Source organism: Arachis ipaensis, chromosome B08 (genome assembly GCF_000816755.2).
Source record: "Arachis ipaensis cultivar K30076 chromosome B08, Araip1.1, whole genome shotgun sequence".
Lineage (NCBI taxonomy): Eukaryota > Viridiplantae > Streptophyta > Magnoliopsida > Fabales > Fabaceae > Arachis > Arachis ipaensis.
In genome coordinates this window covers 11,194,557-11,216,252 of record NC_029792.2, presented here as the reverse complement: position 1 = coordinate 11,216,252, position 21,696 = coordinate 11,194,557, and the positions used below count along the sequence as shown (strand labels likewise).

Sequence of the window (21,696 nt, the reverse complement as noted above, 5' to 3'; positions counted from 1 at the left end):
CATTGAATGGTGCATTTCAATAATTTCTGCTGTTACTGGTTTTAGATCTAAAATTGTGGTTGATGATTGCTGAATTATTGCTTGATTCTGGCAAGATTGAAAGCTTATTTGGTTGTTAGCGATGATTGAACCATCTTAGAGCTTTTCCTTCCATAACTTGAATCATTGAATGATTAGCTATGCTCCAGTGCTGTTCTGTACTCTATATTCTGTACTCTATATTCTGTATTTTTGGTGTTGATTGAATCATTGAATGATTAGTTAACTGCTGGTTTTTTTTAGTTAATTTTTGGAAAAAAATTGTTAATCTTTGTTAAAATTGTGTTGAAATTTTGCTAAAATTGTGATCAGCTGAAAATTATGTTGAAAATTTTGTTAAAAGTTTTTCGGAGTTTCTATTTGTTCATTATGATCAATCTTTTGTTAGAGAAGAAATAAATTTGTCATCTTTGTTTTTAATGAAGAAATAGATGAATTGAATTAACTGAATAAACTCAATTAACCAGATAAGTAGATGATCAAATATTTATTATTGATTTGGTTAATCCAATGAATTTTTTTTTTGTTTCTTGTGACTATCTTAAATTTCATATAATATAAATTTTATACTTATATAAGTTTTGACCTTTAATATTTGGTTTTTTATATTTGACTCGTGTTGTATTTAAATGTGATTATGAGATTTTAATTGGAATTATACTTTTAATTTGTGTATATTTAAGATTTATATCAGAATATATTTATATTTTTGTATATTTATTTATAATTTGATGTTATTTTATTATAATTCAGTTATTTCAGTTGAACAACGGTTGAACCAGTTGAACTTCTAAACCGATGAACCAGTAGCTCGAGCGGTTTGATGATCGGAAGTGATCTTACTCTGCACTTCCCTTCAACTGCCACCCACGCGGTTCGGTCCGGTCCGGTTTTCACCGAATTTGACCGGTTCTCACTGGTTCATTCCAGATTTGACCGGTTCGTATCGGATCGGTGTGAGGTTCGGTTCACCGGTTTTTCGGTCGAACCGGTCGGTCCGGTCCGATTTTGACAACTATGATTAATGAAGTGTGGAAAGTTGTATTTGTTTGCCTATAAAAGCATGAACGAGATAAAAGAAATATACACTTAGCAATAAAAAGCAAATACTTCCTCTCTCTCTTTCTTATATAAAGCATTTCTTTATTTTCTTTCTTCATATACTATTAATATAATATTAATATATTATCTTTATAGTAGTATAATAGTATTGGTAAATACTAATAATATTATTTTCTATTTATATTTTTATTTTATTACTTCTTCCTTATTTATTTTACAACAAGAAAATTATTAATTCATTTTTTTTCTTGACAAAGAATTATATGATCTATAAGAATTTTGTTTAATCGAATTTCACCTAACCAGCAAGGGAAATTATTTCCCAACGATAAAGTAAAATAAACAATGTACTACTTAATATTAAATTGATATTTCAGCTTAGTTAACGATAGGTATCCGGATTTTGCATTGCTCATTTACAGTGATACTTAATTGTTAATTATTATAGGATAGATCAACAATTTACATGGTGAATTCACTATATTATAAAATAGGAAGCGGTTTTAGTATTTTCTGTAGGGAAGCGGAACTTTGTTGTTCCGTTCAATATAGCCACTAAGATATACTATAAATTATTCATATGGTGGAAATACAAGAACGTCTTTATTGGGTGGAAACAATGAGAAGGAAACTCAAGGATATCACGCAACTGGTTAAAATTTTTTTTAAGTATGTTAATACATTTCTCACAATTTTACACTAAAAACTTCTTTAATATCATCATTATAATATTTATGTCATAATATGTAATTTAAAAACCAAAATTGAAGTAATATAATTTTAAAATTTAACATTTTAAAAAAGAAAGCGGCGAAAAAAATTTGATTATTAGTGAAAAATAAACATCAATCTTAACAGTACCTCACTTGGTTAATATAAATAGCCTGTTAAGTCAGAATAAATCCAAAGAAAATGTCAATTTCAGAAAATATAGTAAGAAATTTTAGTCTTTAATAATTTGGACTTCTTTCGGGTATATAGTAAAAAAATTTAGGCGACAAAAGATATGAAATTATATGCAACTAGATTTAGATCCATGTAAAATTAAAATAAATTAATTTATATATATAAAAAATTATTTAATAAAAAACTTAAAAAATTAATATTAAATTTATGGTAAAGTATACTTTTTGTTTTTAAAGTTTGACAAAAGTTTTAAAAATATCGGTAAGTTTTATTTTGTTTCAAATAATGTTCTGAAAACCGGTTCGATTGGCCGGTCGAACCGGTCGAACCGAAAACCGCTGTTATAATAAATACGATTCGGACAGATAGTAAACCGCCAATTTTAAAAACCGGAGTTGAACCGCCGAACCGGCCGGGAACCGGTCGGTCGAACCGAACCGGGACCTGGCCGGTTTTTTAAATTTAGGCAAAACGCTGCGTTTTGCATGCTGAAAGGGCCAAAACCAAAAGAGAACACTAGTCACCCACTCCTCTCCTCTCGAGCCTCAGCCTCCACTCTCACCTCTCACGTCTCCAGTCTGACTCACCTCGAGCTTCCGGCGCAACTTCCGTCGAGCCACCGCCGCCGTCACAACTTCCGTTGTGCTAACGTCAGCTAGCTCTATTCGCTCGCAGCCACGAAGTCAGCCTTCGAAAATCGCAGCCACCGCAGGGGAGGAGGGAGCCTCTGATGCGTCGCCGCCGTGCCTCCATCGCTGCCAATCCATCACCGCCGCTGCTAGGGTTTGTTGGAGCTGCGCAAAGCCATCGTCGTCGCTGTCACGTGAGGAAGGAAGCGAGAGAGACCGAAGCTGCGAGAGAGACCGCCGCTGCTAGGGTTTGTTGTTCTGATTTCCTCACTATTGTTGCGATCTGCTACTTTCTTTGCAATTGTCTCTAAGCGTACTTGATTTTCTGGATTTAGAGTTATTTTTTATTGAATTTCTGGATTTGAATTTTGAATTCGTGCTTGATCTGCAATTTCTGTTTAATTCTTCTTATTGTTGTTGTGGTTGAAGTTCAAAATTGAAATCTGACTCTTCTTCTTCGTCAATTTCATATTCTGGATTTGTTGATTTGTGAACTGATCTTGTGAAGTTGAATTTGTGATCTGTTGTTGGATTTGTAGCTAAATTGCTTGTTGAATCTGAATTTGCATCGATTTTGGCCTCTCTTTTTTCTTGAATTTCTGTTGATGTTGCTGCGAGTCTTGTTCTGTTGATAGCTGAGATTTGGTTGCCGGTGTTGCCTTAGTCTAGCTTTAATCTCTTCCCACTCAATTTTCCAGCAGCAATTTCGAATGTTTCCAAATTGGCAAATGGATTGAGCGCCTTCCATAACTGAAACCATCTTAGAGCTTTCCCTTTCAAACCTCTTTCCACCTCTATGAATCTCTGCTCCTCAGGTGTCCATCCATAACCATCTTTCCCATTGAATATTGGAAATGTATTTTCAGATTGTTGAGTTATTTGTTTTCCCATGAAAAATGGAAGAAACCTCTCAGCGAGAGCACCAATGTTAGAACTCCTTCTATGAATTAGGGAGAGAAACTCCAAATTGAACCAAGTTCAATATCAATTCATTAATTCCTTTAAGCTTTAATACATTGATAAAAGTCTCTTATCTATATTCTTAAAAGACTAAGTAATTCTATTGGGCATAACTAGTACCCTTCCTAATATTAAATAGTAACATGTAGTGGCCACATGAATATCAGAAGTATGCAAAATCAGCAGAGGATGCTGTTGCTGATGTTCTCAGAACAGGTGTTTTATTTGCCATTTTCATTTCAAGTGGATAAATGGTTAACTGAATTAAATTTTTGTGCTGTTTAATAAGGCAAGGGATTATGAATATAAATGAATGTGATAAAACTGTGAATATGAATAAATATGATTGATGACAAACTTGGATGTTGGCATTTTATGTTTAGTTGGTTGTTTTTGTTATTTGACTTGAGTTTGTATTTGAATGAGATCATAATATTTTGGTTTTATTTTGGATGATATTTTAAAGTTTATATTAAACTATAATTATGTTTTAATGTATTTATTTATATTTTAATTATTATTTTATTATAAAACGGTTTTTTCGGTTCAACCACAATCGAACCGGTTGAACCTATGAACCAGTAACGAGAACGGTTTGATGACCGGTTCGGTTTTCAGAACCTTGCACGAGAGAGAAATGGATCAGATTATTATACTATCAAAAAATGTAGTAGACGGAGGAGTTAGCATGATGCTTAACATTGCATGGGAGTTATGAAGTGGCGCCTCATAGTGGTCACACGTGTCAAACCCTTCTATATATATTTTTTTTAAAAAAAACCGATATCAGTCTTGATTGTGAATTTCGGTGCTTCCATAATCCATACATACAACATGCTACTGATAAGAGTTATATAGAAAAAAGAACGAACCGCATCAACAACAAGAAGGAGGAGGAGGAGGAGAAGAAGAAGAAACGGCGTCATATAGATACGTAGATGTTATGGCTACAAAGCTAGAGTATCTGTCTTCCATTGCAGAGGACGTTCTTAAGAGATGTGCACAGTAATATATTCTTCCTTACCAATACATTTGTTATCAAAATTCAACTTCATATATCATATCATTGAAAAATGCTACACATACACTTGCATTCGAGGAATTGTTTACAAGAATTTGTTGATGAAATGACACGGCCACACATGTGGAATATTACTTTGTTTGTCATCTTTATCTATATATGAATTTTCTTCTTCGGGGAAATGATACTATTTGTATCCAATTTAATATTTGCCCATTGAAGATTGATAAATGGATGTGACATTACATCACTGAAATGTTCGTTTATTTGACCAAATTCCAATTTTTGCTTAATAATATAATTGGAGTTTTAATTGTTATGCACTAACACTATCATCCAATTGTATAGTTATATGAATTTGGATCATCATTTACGTAGTTAATTTAAAATCAAAACATAATGAATGTATAATATTAAAATCAAATTTTACTTATATTTAATGCAAAACTGTTTTTCGTAGTTAATAACATAATGCAAAACTGTTTTACACGGTATCAAAATCAGATTTTACTTATATTTAATGAATGTTAATTTAATTTTGATACACTATTTGTAATTGGATGACATTGTATAATATTTAGTTACTGCTACTGTTGTTTTTAATTAGGAAACTGGAAATTCCAGTAGAGGGATTGGTGGAAGAATTTGAATCAGGATGGAACCCAGATGAGGGAGACTACTGCAAAAAATTAGTGGAATTTTGCAGTAGCAAGACTCTATGTCAAAAAATGTGCCAGGATAGCATACAGGAAAAGATCAACGATGGCTCATTTAGCAGGTTGACCTATGATATGATGCTTGCTTGGGAGAGACCTAGATACTATGATGAAGACGGCACGGTATACATGCAAATTATTGTCTTACTCTTACATTTCTAAATTTACAGTTATTTGAATTGGGGTTAATTTATACTATACTAAGTTTTGAAACATGAATGCATTTTATTCAAATCAGGACTTTGGTGAATATGTCAATTTGAATATTTGGTGATGATTTCTTGAAGATTAGCTTGCATCTTAGTTTTCTTTATGAAAAACAATATCGAATGCTGAAATTCAATCTTAGTTTCTCTAACTTGACAAAATTTGCCTATTGGTGGAATTTACTTGACATTGATCTTTCTTTCATCACATTCATGAAGATATAAGTTATTTTCTATTAGTTCCATTACTTCGCATCTCAAAGGAAGTACTTTACTGGGGAAATCAAATTTTCCCCTTTTCGAACTTATGGCAGCAAAGCATTCGTGCTGGTTTGAGATGATAAGTTATAGCTTCATCTTCAATGTTGATCAAAGAGTCTTTCTAAAACATTTAAAATTGAAGTTCTAATGAGCCTTTGGCATTTAGTTTTGTTCCTAAATATTTTGTAATGCAGAGAAATATGAATATATGATAAATGAAATTTTGCATGGTAATCAAAGTAAGCTTGCTTTTAGTAACTGCATAGTTTGAAATCATGTCATGCAACATTAGCCTATGATCTTGTGATTAAAAAAATGGTCTAAACAAAGATATGGTCTGGCTTGATCTCAATTTCAGCTTTGTCCCCTATTATATATATGAGATGTGAACTATAGTTTTGCTTTTTGCCATCCCCTGTAATTTAATCAGATTAGAGGATAATGTTAGCATTTTGAGGTTTTCAGGAATCTGTAGCAAAGGAGCACGAAGAAAGGATAGCTCGAAAAGCCACTCAAGAACAGGAAGATATCCCTCTTTTTTATTCAGACATCATGCCTCTACTTGTAAGAGTGTTTCCTTCTCATTTTTCATGGTACTACAGAACATAGATGTTTTTTACTTCCTTTCTTTGTTGTTTCAATTGTGAGGTTGAATTCCAGCCATGAGAAGCTCGTCTTCTTGATGCAATAGTCAGTTGAATATTCTGTTTAGAACATGGACCAGATTTGTTTAGTACATAGGAACATTTATGATTATAGGTTTCTGATTGTACTTGATGCATTTTCTTTTCCAGGTTACTAATGAGGCCAGTGTTGGAGAAGATGCATTTGTGTGGATGGGATCACAATTTCCTTTAGTAGCAGATGTTGCAAATGGAAGGTTTACTTTTGAAACTCTAACAGCACCAACAGGGCTCCGACTACACCATCCGGCATACGATATATTCTTAAAAAATATGGACAAGTAGGTGACTACCTTGGTATATATAGTATATGAACATTTGGCATAGAAGTTTCTAGTGGACATATAAATGATTTGATAGTTGTAGTCTATTGATTTGTAAAGATATTTGGAGTTTTGAAAACATACTTATTGTCTGGGATTCCCGATTCCTCAGGTGCATACAGCATTTGCAGAATCAGACAAAGCCAAATGGTGTGGAACTGGCCGATGACGAATACATATTACATGTCGAAGGAACAGCAAGCTCCCAGAGAGTCGTTCGCCACGTTGGGACGACAAGTTGGCCTGGTCTGCAGTTTGGTTTATCTGACTATTCATTCCAATATTAAAACGGAAATCTTAGTAAATTAATCCGTTCATGTTGCTTTGATTTTAATTGACAGGTAGGCTAACTCTGACCAACTATGCTCTTTACTTCGAGGCCTCGGGAATAATAAATTACGAAGATGCTATAAAAATGGACCTCTCCAAGGATGTCGAGCAGAGTGTAAAACCAGCTGCCACAGGTCCCTGGGGAGCTCAACTTTTTGACAAGGCCATAATCTATGAATCATCTGATTTGTAAGTGCATCAACATAATCCTTTGGAGATATTCTTGTTGAAAAGGAAAATGCTTACATATTATGCATGAGACATTGTCATCTGGCATCTTGTCCACCTTTGGATGGGTTGCGAGTCGGCATAGTGTGTCGAAGTTGATATGTACACATAACTAATCTTCACTTATGTCATTGATATGAAGAAATTTCTTCTGAATTTTCTAGATCAGAGGAGATTGTACTAGAGTTTCCAGAACTCACAAGTTCCACGAGGCGCGAACATTGGCTAGCACTGATAAGGGAAATAATGTTTCTCCACCAGTTTTTATCGAAGTACAATATCAATGGTCCAATCCAAGCATGGGAGATTCATGCAAGGACAATATTGGGAATCATAAGGCTTCATGCAGCCAGAGAAATGCTAAGAATATCACCACCTGTCCCAACGAAGTTCCTAATATTCTCCTTATACCACGAGCTGCCAAAGGGAGATTATGTTCTCGAAGAATTCGCGGATAGCCTCAAGAAGGTCAATAGCGGACACTCATGTAGCGCAAGCTCAATCCTTAGAATTATGAACATGTATAGGTCCATACCTTCTGATGAAATAGTAGAGAAGCCAAGTCAAGAAGTTGAAAGTAGCGCCAGTGCTTTAGAAGATAGTCCTTCCTTGAAGACAGCTATCAAACAATCAAGGGAGGAAGAAAATGAAGTTCTCATCGCGAAAGCTATGACTGAAGAATTAAAGGATGATGGTGTCATCGACAGCGTTATGGTTCTTACAGTAAGTATCCTCAACTATACATATATGTTTTGGAGTTGAAAGCATTGTTTACTCTGATTTAATTTTATTTTATAGGAACTATTAAAACCACTCAAACATGTAGTCCCATGGGTTCAAGGAATCTTCGCTTGGGAAAGGCCAATAAATACTGTTGCTGTTCTTGTTCTATCTCTCATAATCACTTATATGTAAGTTTTCTCACCCTTGTTCTTCACTCTTATGCATCTTTGCTTGTATACCCTTCAAAATGTTAGGTACTTAAATATTTTCCTTGACCATGTGTAAATACTCTATATAGGACAGTGTCGATTTATACTTCATTCATTATTAGATGAGACATGAGTCGCAGGGTATCTCATACGCAATAAGTACCCATAACATTTTTTCTTTGGTGCCTACTTACGTAAAAATGTATTCATGTAAAAATTATATATGAGAATTATTCGATACTTTGATATGTTTGACTAAAGTATTTAACATAGAACATGTCCACATCTTAACTATCATCTTCACGTGAAGATGCCACCTTTTTCTTTTCGCATACAGAAAGGATTTAACATGATGTAGACCTTGCAGGGAGTGGGTTGGTAAGGCAATCGCGTGTTTCTTGATATGGGTGATAGTAAAGATGTTTTGTTCGGATTCGATGCCTTCTTCCGAACTCATGGGCTACATATCAAACCCACTGGTCTGAGTTACAAAGGGCAGTTTTTGCCTTTTACAGGGATACAAAGTATCCTTGAAATTCAAGAAGCTCCAGAAGAATATAAGGAGATCCAACAGTTACTCCTCAGTGCTTGCTGTGATAGTCATGATCAATTCAACCACCCTGCTCCTTTATGGAAAAATCCAGAATTTTATGTTCGACTCCCCTTCAAAAAGAATGAAGACATCAACCCTACAAAGGCCACTCATTCAGGCATGTCAAGCATTCTATGTTGAAAAAAGAGTCGAGCAAAATAGAGGAAAAAAGAGGCTTGTCATTGATTATAAGCCACTTAATGTCTTCTTACAAGACGACAAGTTTCCTCTACCAAGAATCTCAGTTATTACACAGAGATTAAGTGGAGCAAAAATATTCAGCAAGTTTGACTTGAAAACTGGATTTTGGCAAATTGGGCTCCATCCTGAAGATAGGTATAAAACAGCGTTCTGTATACCTGAAGCCCAATACCAATGGACGGTAATGCCATTTGGACTCAAAGTAGCCCCCTCTCTCTTCCAAAAAAGCAATGACCAAAATCTTTGAGCCCATACTACATTCCACACTAATCTACATTAATGACATCTTACTGTTTTCAAAAGACAGTGAAGCCCATAAGGCACTTCTGGCCCAATTCACTCAGATCATCAAAGACCAGGGAATCATGCTATCAGCAAAAAAGAGCTCTATTGCTAAGATAAAAATTGAATTCCTTGGGATGATTTTCGAAAATGGATTTTTCCAACCAGGGGATCACCTCGCCAAAGAGTTAATCCATTTTCCTGATGAAAACTTGACAGTCAAACAAGTCCAACAATTCTTGGGAATCGTCAACTACATCAGAGACTTTATCCTAGATGTGATCAGACACACCAGCCAGCTGTCAAAACTCCTAAAAAAGAAGCTCCCACCATGGGGACCTGAGCAATTCACAGCTGTCAAAATCCTGAAGAAGATAGCACAAGACCCCACCTTTAAAGATTCCCAGCACAGGAAAAAGAATATTGCAAACAGATGTTACTGATGAATTCTGGGGAGTTGTGCTACTTGAAGAGATTGATGGGACGAGACACTATTGCGCGCATGCTAGTGGACAGTTCAAAGAATCTGAAAAACATTACCATGCCACTTACAAAGAGATTCTTGCTGTTAAAAGGGGAATAGAGAAATTCAATTTCCATCTCAGTGCTTATCATTTCACTGTAGAAATGGATAACACATCTTTCCCATTAATGTTAGAAATCAAGAAAAAAATTCTGCCAGACTCTCAATTGCTAAGATGGAAGGACTGGTTCTCTCGCTATAAATTCGAGGTAAGACACATCAAAGGACACCAAAACACACTTGCTGATTTCCTATCCAGGCCAACCAAAGAACCACTCCCAAACCAGTAGAATTACTCCTCAAACCAATCCATTACATTTGCACCATGAGCACCTACAACCCTTCATACACCATTCCATTTCCTGATTGTCCACTTCACAATAACCCATACAGAAGAAAAATTGGTCATTTTCCCTTCAAAGCAAGACCCCAGACAGCATTTCAAATAGTCTGTCTAGCCAGACAAACTTTGTTCTACTGGCTACACCAGCTCCTTACCATAACCCAAATACATCTAAATTCGAAGTACTTTGACGTGGATACCCCTTTTTGCACTATACCAATAATCCAAGGACCTATACCAGAGGAAATGATGTGGTATATCTGGGTTCTGTCCTCTCTATATCCATGTGCCATCATAATACCACTCTTCCCTGTATATCACATCCTGTGTAACCGCATTGAAGCCCAGTCTCATCTAGTCCGATTATTTGCTATGTATGCACCACTTGGGGCATGGAGAGGAATGTTATATAACATGATCGAGCAACACCAATTATGGGATAAACCCTCCAAGACAAAGTGGAAATTCTGTTGTTTTGTCACCCTTCAGAGAGATTATTTTACTGGATGTAAAGCACATACTGAGAAAGTACATACCATGAACAAGGTCGATATTGTTGGATATTCTACCATATGGCCCACAGATGAAAAGACAGTCCTAAATGCCTTGGCTAAATACCTTTGTCAACTTTGGCAGCCTGGACTATATGGTGAAAAAGATGTAGTTGAAGGACTCCCATTTCAATCAGATGTTCCACCGATAACTCTCCAAGAGTTTTAGTCCAGATTTATAACTTCAGGGATAATCAACCAATTTGGACAATACTCCTTTTATGCTCCAACAGACCAGCCCAGTACGTCCACACAAGTTCCAGGCAGGAATTCTGAAGAAGATCTGAATTCTGAAGATCCAGGTGGAAGAGTTTATGCCTTACCACCAAGCCCAACTAGAATTGATGCAGGAATACCCGATGATGCTGAAGGCCCAAAATCAGACCCATACCTGCAACATGCCCAAGATCCAAATGAAGGATACACTGAAGATCCGTTTCTCTACCTACAAGACCCGGATACAGATTTCAGAGCTGTCAATTTAGCTTCTGACTCATCCTCTTAAAGAGGCAAGCTCAGAGCATACTTTTATGGCACTGGACTGAGGAAGAAGGAAATAGCACTAGCTAAGCTTTCAGAGAGAGAAAGAGAATTCAGAACATTTTGAGAGATAGGAAAAGTGGATATATTACAATGTTTCTTGAGATCTGATTACAATTGGGGTGAGCACCTCCTTATATAGAGGTCTCTAGATAGACGTGAAATCTAAACAATCCTATCATACATTACCAACTGGAGGATAAGGATAAGCCTTATCTTTTTTGGCGTTTTCTAAGTATGTGACTAAGGTCACTTTATTTCAGCACACTCATAATTATACATAGTAGGAACAACAGTGTTCTAATAAAGAGACGGTTTGAAATAGTCTTCTGGAAGGGTCCCATCACCATCTGAAAAGGATGAGTCAGAAGCTAAATTGACAGCTCTGAAATCTGTATCCGAGTCTTGTAGGTAGAGAAACGGATCTTCAGTGTATCCTTCATTTGGATCTTGGGCATCTTGCAGGTATGGGTCATATGGGTCTGATTTTGGGCCTTCAGCATCATCGGGTATTCCTGCATCAATTCTAGTTGGGCTTGGTGGTAAGGCATAAACTCTTCCACCTGGATCTTCAGAATTCAGATCTTCTTCAGAATTTCTGCTTGGAACTTGTGTGGACGTACTGGGCTGGTCTGTTGGAGCATAAAAGGAGTATTGTCCAAATTGGTTGATTATCGGACTGAAACTCTTGGAGAGTTATCGGTGGAACATCTGATTGAAATGTGAGTCCTTCAACTACATCTTTTTCACCATATAGTCCAGGCTGCCAAATTTGACAAAGGTATTTAGTCAAGGCATTTAGGACTGTCTTTTCATCTGTGGGCCATATGGTAGAATATCCAACAATATCGACCTTGTTCATGGTATGTGCTTTCTCAGTATGTGCTTTACATCCAGTAAAATAATCTCTCTGAAGGGTGACAAAACAACAGAATTTTCGCTTTGTCTTGGAGGGTTTATCCCATAATTGGTGTTGCTCGATCATGTTATATAACATTCCTCTCCATGCCCCAAGTGGTGCATACATAGCAAATAACCGGACTAGATGAGACTGGGCTTCAGTGCGGTTACACAGGATGTGATATACAGGGAAGAGTGGTATTATGATGGCACATGGATATAGAGAGGACAGAGCCCAGATATACCACATCATTTTCTCTGGTATAGGTCCTTGGATTATTGGTATAGTGCAAAAAGGGGTATCCACGTCAAAGTACTTCGGATTTGGATGTATTTGGGTTATGGTAAGGAGCTGGTGTAACCAGTAGAACAAAGTTTGTCTGGCTAGACAGACTATTTGAAATGCTGTCTGGGGTCTTGCTTTGAAGGAAAAAGGACCAATTTTTCTTCTGTATGAGTTATTGTGAAGTGGACAATCAGGAAATGGAATGGTGTATGAAGGGTTGTAGGAACTCATGGTGCAAATGTAATGGATTGGTTTGAGGAGTAATTCTACTGGTTTGGGAGTGGTTCTTTGGTTGGCCTGGATAGGAAATCAGCAAGTGTGTTTTGGTGTCCTTTGATGTGTCTTACCTCGAATTTATAGCGAGAGAACCAGTCCTTCCATCTTAGCAATTGAGAGTCTGGCAGAATTTTTTTCTTGATTTCTAACATTGATAGGAAAGAGGTGTTATCCATTTCTACAGTGAAATGATAAGCACTGAGGTGGAAATTGAATTTCTCTATTCCCCTTTTGACAGCAAGAATCTCTTTGTAAGTGGCATGGTAATGTTTTTCAGATTCTTTGAACTGTCCACTAGCATGCGCGCAATAGTGTCTCGTCCCATCAATCTCTTCAAGTAGCACAGCTCCCCAGAATTCATCAGTAGCATCTGTCTGCAATATTCTTTTTCCTGTGCTGGGAATCTTTAAAGGTGGGGTCTTGTGCTATCTTCTTCAGGGTTTTGACAGCTGTGGATTGCTCAGGTCCCCATGGTGGGGCTTATTTTTTAGGAGTTTTGACAGCTGGCTGGTGTGTCTGGTCACATCTGGGATAAAGTCTCTGATGTAGTTGACGATATTCAAGAATTGTTGGACTTATTTGACTGTCAAGTTTTCATCAGGAAAATGGATTAACTCTTTGGCGAGGTGATCCCCTGGTTGGAAAAATCCATTTTCGAAAATCATCCCAAGAAATTCAATTTTTGTCTTAGCAATAGAGCTCTTTTTTGCTGATAGCATGATTCCCTGGTCTTTGATGATCTGAGTGAATTGGGCCAAAAGTGCCTTGTGGGCTTCACTGTCTTTTGAGAACAGTAAGATGTCATCAATGTAGATTAGTGTGGAATGTAGTATGGGCTCAAAGATTTTGGTCATTGCTTTTTGGAAGAGAGAGGGGGCTATTTTGAGTCCAAATGGCATTACCGTCCATTGGTATTGGAATTCAGGCATACAGAACGCTGTTTTATACCTATCTTCAGGATGGAGCCCAATTTGCCAAAATCCAATTTTCAAGTCAAACTTGCTGAATATTTTTGCTCCACTTAATCTCTGTGTAATAACTGAGATTCTTGGTAGAGGAAACTTGTCGTCTTGTAAGAAGACATTAAGTGGCTTATAATCAATGACAAGCCTCTTTTTTCCTCTATTTTGCTCGGCTCTTTTTTCAACATAGAATGCTTGACATGTCCAGTTGGAGTTGGTTGGTTCAATGAGTCCTTGAACAAGAAGGGCTGCACATTCAGCTCTTGCCAACTTAAGATCTTCAGAGTTCATCCCTGAATGAGTGGCCTTTGTAGGGTTGATGTCTTCATTCTTTTTGAAGGGGAGTCGAACATAAAATTCTGGATTTTTCCATAAAGGAGCAGGGTGGTTGAATTGATCATGACTATCACAGCAAGCATTGAGGAGTAACTGTTGGATCTCCTTATATTCTTCTGGAGCTTCTTGAATTTCGAGGATACTTTGTATCCCTGTAAAAGGCAAAAACTGCCCTTTGTAACTCAGACCAGTGGGTTTGATATGTAGCCCATGAGTTCGGAAGAAGGCATCGAATCCGAACAAAACGTCTTTGTCTGGGAGATAACTTCCCAGTACTCTAAGCCAAGTGGTCTGGCCTGCAAATATCTCCAATCCAACTGGTTTTTTGGAGATGAGATTGATGGTGAAGACTTCACTGTTAGCTACTGCGAATTTCTTGGAAAAAGGTGTCCACATTTCTTTTGGTAAGACATGTGGTTTTACGACAGTAGCACAAGATCCAGTGTCCATTAATGCAACAGCCTTTATTGGTTTATCAAAATGAGGTCTAGGAGTACCATCAATCTGTTTTACTCATAAAGATCCGAGATACCCAAGTTCTTCTTCTGGCATACTCGTTCCTTTAGGAATTCTTGTGGTGATGGAAGCAATGGATGATATGGTAAAGATAGACCTTTTTGGTGGGAGGTCTTCTTCTGAACCATTCTCTTCTGAGTCAGAGTCTTAAAAAACGTATTCAGTTTCATCATCTTTGCTTCTTTGTTCTTCAAGTACTGACTCTAGATCTTCCTCATCACCAATGGAGGCAGCATCCATTAAAGACTGGAGCATTTTTATCTCCTTTTTTGTCTTGTGAGGACATGACTTAGCAAAGTGTCCTTGTTTTCCACAGATGAAGCATTTGTTCGACTTGGTATAGGGTTTCTTCCTTTTGAAGTAACGATACTTTTGCTTGCTTCTTCTCCTTCTGAATGCTTTCTGATGAAATGTATTGGTTGGTGATCGCCAATGCGTCTTTTTCTTTGGCTTGCATTCACACATACTTGACTCTTTGCACTTAATTTTCAAATGGGATTTGCTGCATGCTCTTTTGAGTTTGCTTGAGTTTTTGTTAAGCTGTTTGAACATTTGTTGTTGTTCACACAACTTGTCCAAGGCAGCTAGGACTAACTGGTATATTTCTCCAATAGTAGTGGTAGCCACTTCTTTGCGAAGAGTCATCATCATTCGCTGTATTTCAGGCTGAAGCTCATCTGGCAAGGATGCTATAAAGACTTGCTTAAGTGGCGGATTATTATTTCCTCCAAGAGGATAATATTTAGCAGCCATCTTTTTGTAGTGTTTTTTCAAGTCTTTTCTGTTGAGTGAACAGCACTTCATCTCAAAGTATTCTTGAGAATTTTTTTTTTGGATAATTGCAATGTCTCCTAGAAATTCTTGATGTATTATTCCCAGAAACTGTGAAGAGGTACCATTGATGAGCTGGAGTCTTTCATACTCAGAAAGGTTAGTTGCCCATTTTCGGAGATTGCCAGTCATCCGATTTATGAAATCTGCAAGGACTTGTCTGCTTGTGAGATTTGGGTTGGCCATGGTCTGAATCCAAACACTAAATTCATTCAACCTTTCTCTGTACCTTGCTGGTGGGACATCATCAAAAGTGAACCATTTGTTGGGAGTTTTAACTTCAATTGGGCTTATATGATCGTGATTAGCTGAAGTTTCTGGTTCATCCCTTTCAGAAGTTATCTCTTCCTCCTCTTCTTCTATAGGGTTGACCATGGCTATTGCTGAAAGATCTGTTTCATAATCTCCTTCAGACTCCTCATCTTCTTGTTCACTGGTCTCAGTGGTCTCATCTTCTGATTATTCAGTAATCTCTTCACTGGGTGATTGAGTATCCAGAGTAAAGGTATAAATTGATCGTCCTGGAGCTGGCGACCCTTCTTTGATGCCCTTATTTTTTATAGGGACATTGGGAGATGTCTCGTCTCTAAAAAAGTTTCCTGATTTCCAAGGAGGATGAGGTCTAGATTGGAGGGATGGCTGAGGTTGTTGTGGCTTAGGCAGGGACGAATGATGCCGTCCTTGGGGAGAAATGGATCTTTTAGTGTTTGCTTGCCTGGCCAAATGGTAGGTGGATTTGAAGATGGAGTCATAGTCTGGGGTTTCTGGTGGTGAACATGTGGAAGGAAATAAGATAGGTGAATATGAGGGATATGGTTTGGCATACATAGATAATGGGTCTATGGACAGCGTTTGGGGTATAGTTGTTTTGCTTTTGTCCATCTCAATTTGTCGAAGTTGAGCCTTGATTTGATCCAATTCTCTGTTCTTCTTTTGGAATTCTGGGCCAAAGTAGCGATTGTCAATGTAGGCCTTGAGTTCTTGATCAAGTTGAAAAGCTTGTGCAGAAAGTCGATCTTTGAGTTCAGCCACTTGTTCTGCCATAGAACTTAATTGTACTGAGAGACCCTCAGTTTTCTCTACAAAAGTATCAAGAGTGTGATCTATCCGGAGCAATACTTTATTTTGGCTGACTGCATTATCTGTATGCCAATTGAGCACTTCCTCTTGAGGAGTTGTTGCTTGATGTCCATGTGGAGTGATTCCTTGAGGTATCACATAGGGTCTCTTAGTGATTTTCTTTTCATCAGTTTGGGTTACTAAAGGTGGGAATTCTTCCTCATAAGATCTGAGGGTGGCGATACATGGGATTGTATCGACTGGCTGAAAAGGATAATCTGCGAAGCTTTTCCTAGACAGTTTCGTCCTCTTGATCATTGGTTTCTTTCTGAGCATTGGAGCTGATTCAGCATCATCAGGAGGCTCAGGTCTTTTAAAGGAGCATGGGGCTTGTAACAACTTCTTCTTCTTTTTCCTGTTCCTCCGTCTTCTAGCATAATCTTCATCATCAGTGTCACTCCATTGATCAGCACAGTCACAGTCAGAATCGCACATAGAGGGATCAACATCCCAAATGAAGTGGCCATTTATGTGAGAGACGTAAACAGGTTTTCCGTTCTCATAGAAATGCACTGGTGGATCATTTTGATCATGAGTTGTTTGCACCTGAACAGGAGAGATCATATTGATCCTTCTGAAGGATGATCTTCGCAGTGAAATTTGTTTGGTCATTCCAGGTTTCTGAAAAACAGTGGTCACCGTACCATCACTGTTATGAGTAATAGTTGGAGGTGCTGTAGTATGAACATCAACCTGTTCTTTTGGGAAAGCTTTCTCATAATCAGTAATCCATTCCAACGGAATGATAGAAGAAAGTTCTTCAGTAGTGATCATCCTTGGAATATTTACTATTGCAGGTCCTCCAGCACTGTCTGTGAACATGAATAATGCCTCTCCAGTAGTGTTTGGGAGATTAAGATCAAGAGCATGATCTTGGACTCTATAGAGGACTTGGTGATGTAAGGTGGCCTGTTCAGCATTAGAGTCTTGAATTACTCCTACCAACTGTATTTGGATTTTTAGCCTTTGACTTATCGTAGGATCTGATAATCTCATGGTGAAATTAGGAGCTATAGTAAGAATGACACTTCCATTTGAGAGTGTTGTTACTAATGCTCCGATCAAGGCATGTTGATATTCTTTGAAAGTAGTATCTAAAAGAGCAACTTTGGCTGTTACCGGAAGAGATCTCCTTCCATGAAGGGTAAGAATGAGCCTGACAGCCCCTAGATGCATATGAGTGTAGCCTTGGTTTTGGTAGTTTTGGATGAGTTCTTGTGGGATTTCTAAGGTTATGTATTGTTCAGCAGTAGTGGCTTTTAAACCACACTGTTGGAGATTAGAGGACTGGATGACTTCTTTAGGAGGAGGAGAAGGGTTTCTATGGATGAGATGGCGAATAGAAGTGAGGGTTGATTTCTTTTGTCTGTGGTAGAAAGAGTAAGGACTTATGAGAGGGTACTCAGTGGCCGGGGTTCGAGAGTCTTCTGGAACATGAGTGAATTCTACCAACTGATCAATCTTATTTCCAAGAGTTTTCTTTAAACTGGAGGGTAATCAGTCTATGCTCAGAGGGGTAGAGTGATGTATAGGTTGAGAAGAACTTGATGAGTCTGTGAGATTCATGATTATGTTTAGTGTGTGTTTTTTATAAATATATATTATTTAATTTATTTTTAATATATATTTTATATTTTAATTTATATTTAAATAAGTGACTAATTTAGTAATTAATCTTTTATGCATATGATTGATTTTTTGCGTATATTTAGTCAGGTTAGAAATATTAGACCCAGTAATGGTTTGGATTCCATTCTAGCAAAGTTTGGGTGTTAGTGTGTAGTTGCATTGTTTACCTCAACACCCAAAATTAAGATCCTCAATTATTTCTGGTGCAGGTGCCATTAATAAATGTAGGAAATGGAACTGAGTTAATAATAAGCAATCTCAGACTCTTCCATGGGAAGTAAGGGATCCGCATATCTGCGGTGTTTATCCGAATTCGATCTGAAAATTGCGGATATGGATCCGATCCGCAAAGCTTTCGGATCAGATCGGATTGCGGATTTTGTGTTGGTATCCGCATATCCGATCCGCATATCCGCGCATCCGCAAAATTAAATGAAGGTTGTGGTAGGCTTAGAGAAGGGGGGTTGAATCTATGCCTTCCTTTTTAGTTGCTGTTATTACCCTTTTTAAACAAATTTGCAATTCTGATTGTTTGAACTCAGCAGCGAAAATTTATGAGACAATTTATTTTTGTCTCATGAATATCAGAAAATAGAACACAGCAGAGAAGAGACAAGCTAACACCAGCATGTATCCTGGTTCGGTTGCCTTGTGCTATGCAACCTACATTCAGTCTCCTCCACAACTATGGAAGAATTTCACTATAGTTAACAGTATTACATACACCAATAACACATGATTGACCCAATCCTTTCACACTCAAGTTCTAACCTAACTTGACATTGGCTATGCTAATACCTAGCTATTCACTCTTAGTGCTAACCCAACTAAGAAAGGGATACCTCACAGGTACAAGATACAAGACATAAACACACCTAAAGAAATATGAAAATGACTCTAGGCTTTTCTCTCAAGTGTTTCACTCAGCCTTTTTCCACTCATGGCTTTTACTTGAGCTTTCTCACAATGCCTTTTTTCACAAAAAATTACAGAAAGATAAACTTAGAAAAGTACATTACATTCAGAAAAACATGAAGGAGATTGACTTCATCAACAGCCTCTTTGCTATGTGAAAAACCAGCTTCGCAAATCACTGATTTAGTTCTTCAGTATTGGCCGAATGCTTCTTTGATAGAAAGCATTATCCAAGTAGAGGAACTTCACATGGAGTACTTCACAGAACTCAACTCTCAAACTCTGGTTTTCTCTCCTTGCTTTCTGAATGAACATCAAGCTTCTTTTATCTCTTTGCATGTTGCTTGGTTCTTCTTCCAAGGTCAACACCTTGAGCCTTGAGCTTCACCAACCCACAGAATCACTTTTTCTCCTTAATCCTCAGAGTAGAAACTTTCCTTTTGACTTCTTCATCTTGACTGAAAGCCATAAAGCAGTAACCATAGAGATCTTCTCATGGTCAACTTGATCTGAGCCATTGAAAAACTACTTGGTCCCCAAGTATTACTTGTGACCGTAGATGCGAAACAGAATAGGGCAGAGAACAACTTTCCCTTGAATGCCATTTTCGGATAGAGCAGAGAGTTGGGAAGAAGAGAAGAAGATTTTATGCAAGTTAGATGAGATGGATTACATTTAACCTAAGCTTGATTTGGATTATATTTTCTGCTATAGCTTCTGTACTCCAAGCTTGAATTTTCTCTCTCTTGCTTTTTTGGTTTCTAGCTTATGGAGGAAGCTTTTTCTCTCTTTCTCTTTCTTACTTTTCTGAAGTCTTGATGTGACTTGATTAGAGAGGAGAGGAACGTTGCTTTGGTTGGAGCAAGATGGAGGGAATTGAAATCAATTCGGGCTTGGATCGGGTATCCAATCTTTTTGCCCATTCTGATTTTTCAGCCTTGTTTCCTCATGGGCTTCATTTATTTCATTAACCCATTACCCTTGTTTTATTTTCCCTTCCATTTGGGCTGTAAATCAGATTTTGGCCTGCAGCAATTTTATAAACAATTAGTAATATGCAATTATAATTAATCAACACTAATTATTTATTTTCCCAAAAATAATGTTTGTCATCACTAATTAATTTAGTTAATTTCTTAACTCAACATTAAAGAAATAAATAAGTAAATATTCTTTTTATGTTTTATTTCAATTAATAATTATCATATATGTTATATTATTTTAATTTATTATTTAAGAAAAGTATGTTAAATATTATTTTAAGAGTAAACATATTTAAAAGAATAGAAAAAATAAATTTTATTGACATTTTTTTAATAAAAGTAAGCTTTTAAAAATATTTTTATGTTTTGCGGATATATCCGATATCCGATCGGATCCAACCTTAAAAGCTGCGGATATTGGATCCGATCCGATCCGATGATTTTAATGCGAATCTGATCGAATTTTTGGCCATATCCAATTCGATCCGATCTGCGAACACCCCTACTGGAAAGGGATGGATTCAATCTTACCTGAGGGGTGAGATGTTTAAAATCTCAATTTCTAAGAAAATATTTTATCAGTCAAGAGAAATTTTATTTTATTAGTCACTTAAACAAGAGTCCATAAAAAGAAATGTACTCTGAACCTACATCCTCTTAATTCAAGAAAAAAATCACCATTCAATTATATATATATATAGGGAGTGAAAAATGCCATTTTCATATCGATAATATTACTCCCTTCGTGACAATCTCTTCCTTTGAAAACATCTCCAATTCTTATTTTTTTTAAAAAAATAAATAATAATAATAATAATAATAATAATAATAATAATAATAATAATAAATAATTAAAAATTTGAAAACAAACAAAAATCAAAACTATATATTTCCTTTTTTCTTCACAATAAAATCACTTTACATAATGTCATTTGTATAATGCAATCAGCGTCTTTCTTTTTCTTTTTTTTTTTAAGCAAAATTAAATAGTTTACAGATCCGACCACAAAATAAACAAAACCATAAAAGCTATTATAGAAAGTAACAACAATATAATATTACTACAAACCAAAACTAACAAAAATAAACAAGTTCGGGAAAATAATAACTTGAACAAAATTCACATGCTAGTAATGTAAGTAGAATTTTATTATAATTTTCTCCCAAACTAAAATTTTTTTTGGAATGATTAGTTTGAAGTTATTATTTTTATGTTTGAAAACTAAATATTAACAACTATTTATTTATGTATATGATAAAAAAATGATTAGAAAAATATATTTTGATTTTTGTTGATTTTCAATTTTTTTAATCAATAACAACAATAACAATAATATTATTGTTGCTGTTGTTTTGCATATATTTAAAGAAGGAAATAAAAAATTGATGAGTGTAATTTTGTGGGTATGTCTAAAACGAACACAACAATTATGTGTTTATTGGATGCGCCATATTTATATAGACCATTAGATTTAATTAGATGAAAATCAAAGGCTAATATAAAAGAAGAGCATTGATGGACTCTAATAAATACAGAATATCCTAGTACATAAATAAATGCTTTAAATGGCAATACTTTAATACACAATATTTTAAATATTAACAAAATTTTTTA

General features: G+C 36.3%; 1 protein-coding gene across 6 annotated transcripts in view; it reads left to right on the top strand.

The window, feature by feature from the left end:
- LOC107613185 overlaps nt 2,506–21,696 on the top strand; it is a 28,859-nt gene continuing 9,668 nt past the window's right edge. The window contains exons 1-10 of one of the 6 annotated variants that reach the window (XM_021108877.1): nt 2,506–2,884; nt 4,455–4,601; nt 5,225–5,456; nt 6,266–6,364; nt 6,595–6,764; nt 6,919–7,052; nt 7,148–7,325; nt 7,529–8,087; nt 8,163–8,275; nt 15,270–15,441. In XM_021108877.1, coding sequence (XP_020964536.1) covers nt 4,540–4,601; nt 5,225–5,456; nt 6,266–6,364; nt 6,595–6,764; nt 6,919–7,052; nt 7,148–7,325; nt 7,529–8,087; nt 8,163–8,275; nt 15,270–15,396 — 1,674 coding nt within the window. In that variant the 5' untranslated portion in view covers nt 2,506–2,884; nt 4,455–4,539 and the 3' untranslated portion in view covers nt 15,397–15,441. Of the gene's footprint in view, nt 2,885–4,454; nt 4,602–5,224; nt 5,457–6,265; nt 6,365–6,594; nt 6,765–6,918; nt 7,053–7,147; nt 7,326–7,528; nt 8,088–8,162; nt 8,276–8,654; nt 10,053–15,269; nt 15,442–18,392; nt 18,564–21,696 lie in introns of those variants that run through there. The other 5 variants (XM_021108876.1, XM_016315065.2, XM_021108879.1 and 2 more) reach the window with 5 other exon arrangements.